At 44.6% G+C, this 11,836-nt stretch overlaps 2 protein-coding genes across 6 annotated transcripts in view; one reads left to right on the forward strand and one right to left on the reverse strand.

Annotated features, from left to right (window-relative positions):
- The window catches only part of SLC25A26 (solute carrier family 25 member 26), a 151,648-nt gene extending 140,339 nt beyond the window's left edge, over positions 1-11,309 (forward strand). For 4 of the 5 annotated variants that reach the window (XM_054708186.1, XM_054708188.1, XM_054708189.1 and 1 more), the window contains one exon: positions 10,894-11,309. In XM_054708186.1, the coding sequence (XP_054564161.1) occupies positions 10,894-11,011 (118 nt within the window). In that variant the 3' untranslated portion in view covers positions 11,012-11,309. The remainder of the gene's footprint in view (positions 1-10,893) is intronic. The other variant, XM_054708187.1, reaches the window with a different exon arrangement.
- LRIG1 (leucine rich repeats and immunoglobulin like domains 1) overlaps positions 1-11,836 on the reverse strand; it is a 126,476-nt gene that overhangs the window by 11,130 nt on the left and 103,510 nt on the right. The window lies entirely within an intron of this gene.

An 11,836-nucleotide genomic window follows, 5' to 3' on the forward strand; every position in this document is an offset into this window, starting at 1 on the left:
GGAAGGGCAGAGCGGTGGCCCTGTGCCATGCTCAGCCACCGACGGCCACCACCCTGGGAGGGAATTAGGGCCTGGGTGCTCAGCGCTGAGGCTCATTTGGACACCAGTTCCACACTGAACAGCTGGTGTGAGAAAGTGAGGTGTGAAGCAGCTTGGTTAGTAGCAGGTAAGATTCTCACTGGCCCAGGTGGTCGTGGGCCCGAGGCGTGGCATGCAGCAGTGCTAGATCAAGTCAAGCTGCCGAATCCCACTCATTCATTTCAATATAGTTCCTATCGGATTCTATGCAAGTCGCGGTCAGACCTCTCCTCTTGCCCTGAGCTCTGTGGACTTGGTGTCGAGCTGGCGTGGTGCTGACCTCAGGAAGCGGGAAGGGTGACACTTTGGTCTCTCGTGTTAGTTCATTCCAAGTCCTGGCTCACATGTGCTTTCTCCAAAATAAAAGTGCCGCACTGCGTGCTCATCTGGCCCAGCAGTGGAAAGCGCTGGGAGCTGCTCAGCCCGCCGCGCCTTCCTGGCTTCCCTCTGTCCATCACCTGCTTCTTCGCCCGCCGGCTCCCTGCTGAACAGCGTAGGTCTGCTCTCTCCTTCGACTGCTCACTCCAACAGCCCTGCCTGTTGAAGTCTTTGCCTCCGAATCTGGTTGGGGCACTCACTGGACAAATTACTCTTAAGGCAGTAATTATGTTCAACGATTCGAATGTCATCTGAAGAAACCATGAACTGCTTCCATCTGCCTCTGGCCAGGGGCTGCTGAGCTCACTAGCAGCAACAGCTGAACCCAGACACTGGCGTTAGAGGGGAGTCAGGTATAATGGAGCAGAGGAGACCTCGCGGCCAGTCTTCCTGCCCCACCTGTGCCTCTGCAGGCAGTAGCTCTGCTCGGGCCAGAGGAACACAGTGGCCTCAAACCTGTGTCTGCAGGCAGGGCAGGGAGGGACTCTGCTCAGGCCACAGGGACACAGTGGCCTCAAAGTGGTAATTTATGAGTTTCTGTCCTCGCCAATCACCTCATGTAAAAAACAATTTGCATGATGCTGAGATGAACAACTTTTTTCTTACAAGTGTATTTTGGTCTCATATAGAGTTTTCATGGTTATTTCTAAGTAAGAAAAAGAGGTCTAATTTTATCTGTAGTATTTTAATTTATGATTTAAATCCTAACTTAGATAATTAAAATAAGGAACCATTGCCCTAGCCAGTTTGGCTCAGTGGATAGCGCATTGACCTGAGAACTTATTAACCCTTTGCACTCGCTTGCTTTTTTCTCGATTCCTTTATTCTACTCGGGATTTAATTTTTTAAATACCCCAGATTTTACAAAGCGCGGCAGTAGAATAAAAAACTGAGTTTCTTTTCATACAAACTTATTTATTTGGATTTTTTTATATTTCAAATTATTGATACATTCAAAGAGTAATTTTAATCTTGACATCCGAGTGCAAAAGTTAAGGACCTGGATTCAGTTCCAGTCAAGGACACGTACCTGGGTTGCAGGCTCGATCCCTGGCCCTGGTCAGGACACATGTGGGAGGTAACCATTCGATGTGTCTCTCTCACATAGATGTCTCTCTCTGGCTCTCCCCCTCTCTTTCACTCTCTCTAAAAATCAATGGAAAAGAATCCTCTGGTGAGGATTAACAAAATAATAAATGAAATAAAATAAGGACCTGCTCACACTACCCTGAAGTCCACTTTCTGCATACAAGGGGAGGCAAGTTGCCCTCCTGCAACACAGTGCACACAGGAAACAGCTGGGCAGCCGTGGCCGGGCAGGAGGGCTCGTTCTGCTGTTGTGTGGGGGGCTACCGCCTAGCTTTCCACGGTGGCTTCCCCGTCTCTGGAAAGAGAAACTGCTGTTGGCATAACTTTGCTATTGTCCATTTTCTTCCCTAGACCTGATCTTTTCACTAGTAATTTTACTTCTGCTGATTTTGTAATTTTGTTTTTCTGCTTACAAAAGTAATACTCTTGGTTAAAAAAGTTAAATTATCCCAGAAATAGAGGCAGGGAATGCTTTTTATTTCACCTTAGATTTTACATGATGGCCTCGCTGGAAACAGTGGTCTTGGATTTAGGCCCTTGCTTGTCATTACTTTGAGTACTTCATGCCACTCCCTCTGGTCTCAAGTGTTTCTCTTGAGAAGTCAGTTGACATTCTAATGGGGACTCCTTTTTATGTAATTTTTTCTCTCTCTTGCTGCCTTTAAGATCCTTGTCTTCAACATTTGCCATTTTAATTACAATGTGTCTAGGTGTGGATCTCTTTGGTTTCATCTTCATTGGGACTCTGTGCCTCCTGAACTTGTGTGACATTTTCCTTCACTGTTTGGGGTAGTTTTCTATCATTATTTCTTTATACAGGTTCTCTGTTCCTTGCTCATCCTCTTTCCCTTCTGGTATTTGTGTCATGTGGATGTTACATTTCATGTTGTCCCAGAGCTCCCTTAAGCTATCTTCCCTATAATATAAATTTAATATTTTTTTTCTATTGGCTTCTCTAATTGGGTATTTCTGCCTTGTCTTCCAAATTGCTGACTCGGCCCTCTGCTTCCTCCAATCTACTTTTAATCCCAGTGTGTTCTTCACATCAGATGGATCACTCCTCATTTCTGTCTTGTTCTTGTTCATGGCCTCTATTTCCTTTTTCATGCTGTTGTAATTTGTGCTAAGTTCTTTAAGTTCTTTATAACCATGGCTTTGAACTTTATGTCTGATAGGTTGTCTCCATCTCATTTAGTTCTTTTTCTGGAGATTCTCTCTTTTCTCTCATTTGGGGATTTCTGTCTCCCTATATTAGCTCTCTTTGTATTTGCTCCTATTTATTACATAGAACTGCTATGCCTCCAAGTCTTTGTGGGATGGTCATATGTAGAAAGTGTCTTGAGGGGTTCAGAAGTATAGTTTCTTTGTTCTCCTGAGCTGGATGCTCTAGGAATGCCTCTTGTGTGTGTTGTGTTCTCTTGTTGTAATTGGGACTTGATTATTGATGTCCCATTTGTGGGAGGGATCTCCCCTCCAACTTGCCGCCAGAGGTTCAACCCCAATGTCGTTATGCCAGCTGTCCAGTGTTCGGGGACTCCTTAGTCCATAGCCTGGGTCTGCCTTGAGTCTCACACCTTGATTGACCCTGTTCTGTGCTTCTTTCCTCCAAAGAGCTGGTTCAACAGGTGTCAGCTGCAGGTGCTTAGGGTCCTGCTGGCTTTTGTCTGCCTGAACAGTCTGGGATGGTGTCTGCAGTGGGGACCCAATAGCTGTTACTAATTAGATCAGGCAAAGACTCAAAGCCTCCAGAGACTCGCCTCTGCCTGGAGACAGATTGGAGTAAGTCTTGAGTATCCTCATGCAATTGTCCACAGGTGGGGTGAGAGGTTTTCCAACAGGGTGGGGCAATTGCTTCTGCCTGGAGGCTAGTTGTTATTCTCAGTCTCTTTTTTTTTCCAATTTTTTTTATTAAGGTATTATATGTGTACATATATTACCATTGCCACCCCTCACCCCACACCCATATATGCCCTCACCCCCCAGAGTTTTACATCCATTGGTTATGCTTATATGCATGCATACAAGTCCTTTGATTGATCTCGTATCTCCCCCACCTCTCCCTAACTTTCCCCCTGTAATTTGACAGTCTGTTTGATGCTTTACTGTCTCTGTATCTGTCTTTTTGTTCAAGTTTATAATGTTCTTTATTACCCATAAATGAGTGAGATCATGTGGTATTTTTCTTTCATTGACTGACTTATTTCACTTAACATAATGTTCTCCAATTCCATCCAGGTTGCTGCAAATGATGAGAATTCCTTCTTTTTTATGGCAGCATAGTATTCCATTGTGTAGATGTACCACAGTTTTCTGATCCAGTCATCTGCTGACGGGCACCTAGGCTGTTTCCAAATCTTAGCTATGGTGAATTGTGCTGCTATGAACATAGGGGTGCATATATCCTTTCTGATTGGTGTTTCTAGTTTCTTCGGATATATTCCCAGGAGTGGGATTACTGGGTCAAATGGGAGTTCCATTTTCAGTTTTTTGAGGAAGCTCCATACTGTTCTCCACAGTGGCTGCACCAGTCTGCATTCCCACAAGCAGTGCACGAGGGTTCCTTTTTCTCCGCATCCTCGCCAACACTTGTCGTTTGTTGATTTGTTGATGATAGCCATTCTGACAGGTGTGAGATGGTACCGCATTGTTGTTTTGATTTGCATCTCTCGGATAATTAGTGACGTTGAGCATGTTTTCATGTGTCTCTTGGCCTTCCTTCTGTCTTCTTTTGAAAAGCTTCTATTTAGGTCTGTTGCCCATTTCTTTATTGGATCATTTATCTTCCTTTTATTAAGTTGTATAAGCTGCATGTAGATGTTGGAGATCAAACCTTTATCGGTGATGCCATTTGCAAATATGTTCTCCCATGCAGTAGGCCTTCTTGTTGTTTTGTTAATGGTTTCTTTTGCTGTGAAAAAGCTTTTTATTTTGATGTAGTCCCATTTGTTAATTTTCTCTTTAGCTTCCATTGCCCTAGGGGCAGTGTCAGTGAAGAATTTCTTTTGGCATATGTCTGAGATTTTGCTGCCTGTGGATTGCTCTAGTATTTTTATGGTTTCCCGTCTTATGTTTAAGTCCTGTATCCATTTTGAGTTTATTTTTGTGTATGGCGTAAGTTGGTGATCAAGCTTCATTTTTTTGCATGTATCTGTCCAATTTTCCCAACACCATTTATTGAAGAGACTGTCTTGACTCCATTGTATGTTCATGCCTCCTTTGTCAAATATTAATTGAGCATAGTGGTTTGGGTCAATATCTGGATTCTCTGTTCTGTTCCACTGATCTATATGTCTGTTCTTGTGCCAGTACCAGGCTGTTTTGAGAACAGTGGCTTTGTAATACAGCTTGAAATCTGGTATTGAGATCCCTCCTACTTTATTCTTCTTTCGCAGGATTGCTGTGGCTATTCGGGGTCTTTTTTTATTTCAGATGAATTTTTGGAGAGTTCTTTCAAGGTCGGTGAAATATGCCATTGGTATTTTAATGGGGAGTGCATTGAATCTATAGATTGCTTTGGGTAGTATGGACATTTTAATGATGTTGATTCTACCAATCCATGAACATGGTATGTTCTTCCATCTGTTTACGTCTTCCTCTATCTCTTTTTTCAGTGTCCTGTAGTTTTCCGTGTATAGGTCTTTTACCTCCTTAGTTAAGTTTATTCCTAGGTATCTTAATTTTTTTGGTGCGATGGTAAATGGAATTGCCTTTTTAGTCTCTCTGTCTGTAAGTTCACTATTGGTGTATAGAAAGGCCATAGATTTCTTGGCGTTAATTTTGTATCCTGCTACATTGCCAAATTCATTTATTAAGTCTATTAGTTTTTTGACGGAGTCTTTCGGATTTTTTATGTACAATATCATGTCGTCTGCAAATAAAGACAGCTTTACTTGTTCTTTTCCAATTTGGATGCCTTTTATTTCTTCTTCTTGTCTAATTGCAATGGCTAATACTTCCAGTACTATGTCAAACAGGAGTGGTGAGAGTGGGCATCCCTGTCTTGTTCCTGTTCTTAGGTGAAATGTTTTTAGTTTTTGTCCATTGAGTATGATGTTTGCTGTGGGTTTATCATATATAGCTTTTATTATGTTGAGGTATGAGCCTTCTATTCCCACCTTGTTGAGAGTTTTTATCAAGAAAGGGTGTTGGATTTTGTCAAATGCTTTTTCTGCATCAATTGATATGACTATGTGATTTTTATCTCTCAATTTGTTTATGTGATGTATCACGTTTATTGATTTGCGGATATTATACCATCCTTGCATTCCTGGGATAAATCCTACTTGGTCATGGTGTATGATCTTTCTGATGTACTGCTGGAGCCGATTTGCTAGAATTTTGTTGAGGATTTTGGCATCTATGTTCATGAGGGATATTGGTCTGTAATTCTCTTTCATTGTGTTGTCTTTATCTGGTTTTGGTATTAGGGTGATGCTGGCTTCATAGAAGGAGCTTGGAAGTGTTCCTTCCTCTTGAATTTTTTGTAATAGTCTGAGGAGGATAGGTTTTAGTTCTTCCTTGAATGTTTGGTAAAACTCTCCTGTGAAGCCATCAGGCCCCGGGCTTTTGTTTGCCGGAAGCTTCTTGATGACTGCTTCAATTTCGTCCATAGTTATTGGCCTATTGAGCTCTTTAGATTCTTCTTGATTGATTTTTGGAAGGTTATATTTTTCTAGGAATATGTCCATTTCCTCCAGGTTGTCCAGTTTGTTGGAATAGAGTTGTTCGTAGTATTTTGTAACAATCCTTTGTATCTCAGCGGGGTCTGTTGTTATTTCACCTCTTTCATTTCTGATTTTGTTTATTTGGGTCCTCTCTCTTTGCTTCTTGGTGAGCCTGGCTAGAGGTCCATCAATCTTGTTTATCCTTTCAAAGAACCAGCTCTTGGTTTTGTTGATCTTTTGTATTGTTTCTTTGGTCTCTATGTCATTTATCTCCGCTCTGATCTTTGTTATTTCCTTCCTTCTGGTTACACTGGGCTTTTCTTGCTGCTCTTTTTCTAGCTCTTTGAGTTGTAGGGTTAAGTAATTTATTACCATTGATTCTTGTTTTTTGCAATAGGCTTGTAGAGCTATGAACTTCCCTCTCAAGACTGCTTTCACTGTGTCCCATAGATTTTGGATTGTTGTGTTTTCATTGTCATTTGTTGCCATGATGTTTTTTATTTCTTCCTTGATCTCTCTGGTGACCCAGTCATGGTTTAATAGCATGCTGTTTAGTCTCCAAGTGTTTGATTTCTTTGGATTGTATTTATTGTAGTTGATTTCCAGTTTTATGCCACTGTGATCTGAGAAGACGCTTGATATAATTTCTATCTTCTTGAATTTGAAGAGACTTTGCCTGTGACCCAGCATATGGTCTATCTTTGAAAATGACCCATGTGCACTTGAGAAGAATGTATATTCTGTGGCTTTGGGGTGAAATGTTCTAAAGATGTCAATTAATTCCATCTGGTCTAGTGATTCATTTAGGATTGCTGTTTCTTTGCTGATTTTTTGTTTGGAGGATTTGTCCAGTGGTGATAGTGGGGTATTAAAGTCTCCTACTATGATTGTATTGCTATTAATCTCTCCCTTGAAATCTTCCAGGAGTTTTTTTATGTATTTGGGTGCTCCTATATTGGGAGCGTATATGTTTACCAGAATTATTTCTTCTTGTTGGATTTCTCCCTTTAGTACTATGAAGTGGCCTTCTTTATCTCTTGTTATGGCATTTACTTTGAGGTCTATTTTGTCAGATATAAGTATTGCTACCCCAGCTTTTTTTTCATTTCCATTTGCCTGAAAGATATTTTTCCATCCCTTCACTTTCAATCTGTGTGAGTCTCTTATTCTGAGGTGGGTCTCTTGTAGACAGCATATATATGGGTCGTGTTTTTTTATCCATTCAGCTACTCGATATCTTTTGATTGGAGCATTTAGTCCATTTACATTTAAAGATATTACTGAAAGGTATTTGTTTGTGGTCATATCTATTTTTGTGTCTATATTCCTTCTTACCTGTTTATTTCTTCCTTTTACAGTATTCCCTTTAGCAATTCTTGCATTGCTGGTTTGGTGGTGATAAACTCCTTAAGCCTTTTTTTATCTGCAAAGCTCCTGATTTCCCCTTCAATTTTGATTGATAGTCTTGCTGGATATAGTATTCTTGGATTCAGTCCTTTGCTTTGCAACACTTTGTATACCTCCGTCCATTCACTTCTAGCTTGTTGTGTTTCTGTTGAGTAATCATTTGACAATCTGATGGGTGTTCCTTTGTAGGTAACTCTCTGTCTCTCTCTTGCCGCCTTTAAGATTCTCTCTTTATCATTTATATTTGCCATTGAAATTATGACATGTCTTGGTGTGGGTCTTTTGGGGTTGATCCTGCTTGGGACTCTCTGTACTTGCGTAACTTTTATCTTTCCCATATCTGGGAAGTTTTCTGTCATTATTTCTTCAAATAGATTTTCTAATCCCTGCTGCTCTTCTTGTCCTTCTGGCAGCCCTATTATACGCATGTTACTTCGTTTCATGTTGTCCCGAAGCTCCCTTAGGCTTTCCTCCTGCTTTTTAATTTTTTTCTCCAATTGCTGTTGAGATTGAGCTTGTTTCTGTACCTGATCTTCTAACTCACTAATTCGGTCTTCTGCTTCTTGTAGTCTACTGTTGAAACTTTCCATGGTGTTTTTGATTGTAGCTATATCACTTTTCATTTCTTCCTGATTCTTGCATAAGTTGTTTATTTTCTCATCCATCCGATGTATAAATTCCACGACCATTACTCTAAACTCCTTTTCGGTCATGTTGCAAGCTTCAGTTTCACTGATTTCCTTTCTTGGCGACTCCACATTTTCTTTCCTCTGTGAGTTATTTCGTTTCCCCATTCTGGCTATCACCAGAAAGCTCAAGCTTCCGTTTGCGTGGACCTGGGCCGTGTGCTGTGGGGACTTCGCTCCACCCGAGTTTCACTGAAGTGCTCTGACACTAGGACGTGTGGCTGCCTTTGGTTGGTTGGAACCAGACTTGCCCAGGGTCAGTGTCCCCAGTGTTCCGTGTGGTCTCGTGTGCACACTTAGATTCAGGGGCCCTGTCTGCACCACACTGTTGGTATGTGCCGAAAATGAGATCCTTAGCATGTGCCAGGAGTCAGAGTTTCCCTGTGTCTGCACCAAGACTAGAGTGTCAGAGTCTCTGTTGCCTTGTGCGGTTTCTCGTTGAGACTCAGGGTCCCTGTGTGTGCATGCACCAACAATTGGGGTCGCTGGCTCTTAGTGTGAATGCGCTGTGAGTCAGGGATCCCAGGCAGCTGTGTCCGGCGTGCCAAATTCCCTGAAGTGGAGCTGCGACCTGTGTGTGCTCTCTCTACTGAGCCAAACCGGCTAGGGCGCACACTCTTGATTTCCTGAAGGTGAGCTGGCTCCGTGCACTCTACCGGAGTCCCGGAAGGGGGGCGGAGTCTGTCCTGCGCGCCAAATTCCCCAAAGGGAAAGCCCCTCTGTGCAAGCACTAAGATTCCCTGAAGGGAGAGCTGTGACCCGCAAGCCAAATTCCCCCAAATTCTCCGAAGGGGAGCCCTCTGTGCGCACTGACAGATTTCCCCAACAGGGAGCTGATTCTCTCCTGTGCGCTTGTGTGCGCGCCAAATTCCCTGAGGGGGAGCGAGTCCCTGCGCAAAGCTCTGCGGCTTGGGCGAGAGGCGGATCTATCAGTTAAAATGGCGCTGTCTGCGCGCCTGCGGGGAGGGGGTAGGTTCTTTGACTCACGGAATTCTGCCGGGACGTCTGGATTCTTGTTGTTTGTTGGTCTGAAGCTGTGGTAGCAGTTCTCTGTCCCCAGTGGCTGCAGGGTCCTGGTTTGTGTCAGAAGCCAGGATCCGAGTCTCAGGCAGCTCTGTTTCTCAAGATGGCGTGGTCTCCGCGTCCGCAACAGCCGCGGAGATGTGTCCGCTTTGTGCGCGGGGCTCCGCTGTCTAGGACTGCCCGGTTAGGCAGCCCCTTGGAAGACGTCTCAGTCTCTTAATAGGCCTCAGAAACTCCACAATGTGGGACAAGGGACTTTCCAATAGGGTGGGTCAACTGTCTTCCCCCCAGGCAACAACAGCAGGATAACAAAAGTTTGCCTGAGAAAGGTATAACCTCCACAGTGTGAGGGAATGACTCAGCACAGGAAACTGAGGTGTCTGCCTTCAGAGCTCTATACCAGGATCCCCCAACCCTTGCTTATGTTTATACAGCTTCAGTCCACTCTGCTCTCCCTCTGCTGGAGCACAAGGTGAGTGGCTGCACATGGAATTTTGTGCATTGGCCCTTTACTAAATACAGGGTGCCTGTATTTCCTGCCCTCTCTCCCTGGCAGGCAGCAACCCTCCTGCTTTTCACAGCCAGATGTTATGTGGGTACCCTTCTCAGTTCTGGTGCTCTTCTGCTGGGAAGCCCAAGTTGGGGATTAGACCCCAGAGTTCTCAGTGGGAACCCCCTACAGCTGACATATCCCTCTGGGACTTCAGCTGCTGTCTGTGGGAACCCTCCAGCCCTTTGGCGCCTCTACCCCTCCTACCAGTCTCTATGCAGTCTCCGCTTTCCATCCTCAGTTATCAGGGTTCTCTCAAGCCTAGTCCTCAGTTGATTTTTCAGGGTGGTTCTTCTGTATTTTAGTTGTAATTCCAGTTTGATCTTGGGAGCATGTCTGTTAGCTTCCCCTTACTCCCAGTGTACATCCCTAATAACATTGTTTTTTTTACCTTGCATTTCCTTAATTATTCCAAAGTTGCAACTGTCCCAGTGACTCTTTCTGAGGTGCTTGGGGGCTGACCTTCTACTCCCTTCCCAGCCCCTTCCTTTCTTCTCCTTCACCAAAGGCAGGCGTCTCCTGCCTCCTGCTGTGCATCCTCCTTGTGGTCTCTCAGGACCCAATGTGCCTGAGTCACTGGGAGGAGCAACAGAGTCGTCCGAAACCTCCTCTAACCCTCAAGACCACCTGGCCTTCCAGGGTAGTGTGTCCTTTGACTCCTTTATCAAAGTCAATTTCATCATCTCTAAAAGGCAAAAATGGTCTGGAGGTTTAAACAGGACTCTTGTGGGGACAGGGCTACTATTTCTTGACTAATTATTTGACTTAATTGTGAGCACTCACAAGTAAGCTGTTTGGTATGTAGCCACTTTCACCAACAAACAGCTGGGCTCAGACATCAACAAGTCTACTTGGGAATGTACTTGGTGCTATTCTAAAAGGAAAAACACACATTCTAAGTACTGTGTGGGGTTTAATGAGCATAGTGTGTTGAGTTGAACAAGCTGTGGGTATTGGAATTTCACCTTCTTTACACACACACAATCAAGAAAAAATCTCTCCTTTGCTTTTCCCCCAGATTATTTGCAGGGGTCTTCCCACGAATGGCAGCCATCAGCCTGGGAGGTTTCATCTTTCTTGGTGCTTATGACCAAACGCATAGCTTGCTGTTGGAGCTTGGCAGAGAGAGCCCGTGAACCACACGCCCGCAGCCATGCCTACAGGGGGTCACTGTGAGCGCTCCCTCTCCTGCAGCCACGCCTTCAGGGGGCCAAGGTGAGAGCTCCCCCTCCCACAGCCGCTGGGCCCTCTGAACATGCAGGCAGTGAAGCCCAGTCCCCGCAGGTCCACACGGAGCACGACTTCCAGGCTACAGGCGGCTGGGATGATGTCATCTACGTATTTGCCAGAAAGTTAAGAGAGAAAAACGATGCCTAGAGCAGTACTTTGAACGATTTTCTCAGAACCCCTTAATAAATAAGTTTGGTGATCTGAGGCCGGCCCCTCCGAGCTTTCATTTGACTGTGTCTGCCCCTCCTTCCCTGCCACCTGGCAGCAGACTGAAGGCAGGCAGGCAGAGGGTGTACCTTCGGAGGAATGGCTAGACAAGGACAGGAGGAGCCTGTCATGTGAGGTAGTGACTCACAGCTTTGTTTAGAAAGAGTGACTACAGGTGCCTAAGAGCTGGTAACCCGGCTGTTCTCGATGACCCGCAGATTTAACCCATGAAAATACAGTTGAATTTGACAGAAGTGTCCAGTGGCCCAGGTGACCTATGAAAGTGAGCGAGCGAGCGAGCAGTAGCAGCTCAGTGACTGGTGGGCCCCAGGGCTGGAAGGTGGAGGGCATGCTGGGGCCTGGAGGCAGCTGGGCTGGCTTTGCAGTGTCATTTCTTAGTTCCCAATCAGTCAGCTTTGCCTGGAGTTTTGAGCTCACCACGGGAGAGAGGGATGGATGGGGAAAGTCCCCGTTTTAGAGCGTGACTGATAAGCTCCAGAAAATCGGAGTCCCAGGAACCTCGC

The sequence above is a fragment of the Eptesicus fuscus genome, chromosome 18, assembly GCF_027574615.1.
Source record: "Eptesicus fuscus isolate TK198812 chromosome 18, DD_ASM_mEF_20220401, whole genome shotgun sequence".
NCBI classification, from domain to species: domain Eukaryota; kingdom Metazoa; phylum Chordata; class Mammalia; order Chiroptera; family Vespertilionidae; genus Eptesicus; species Eptesicus fuscus.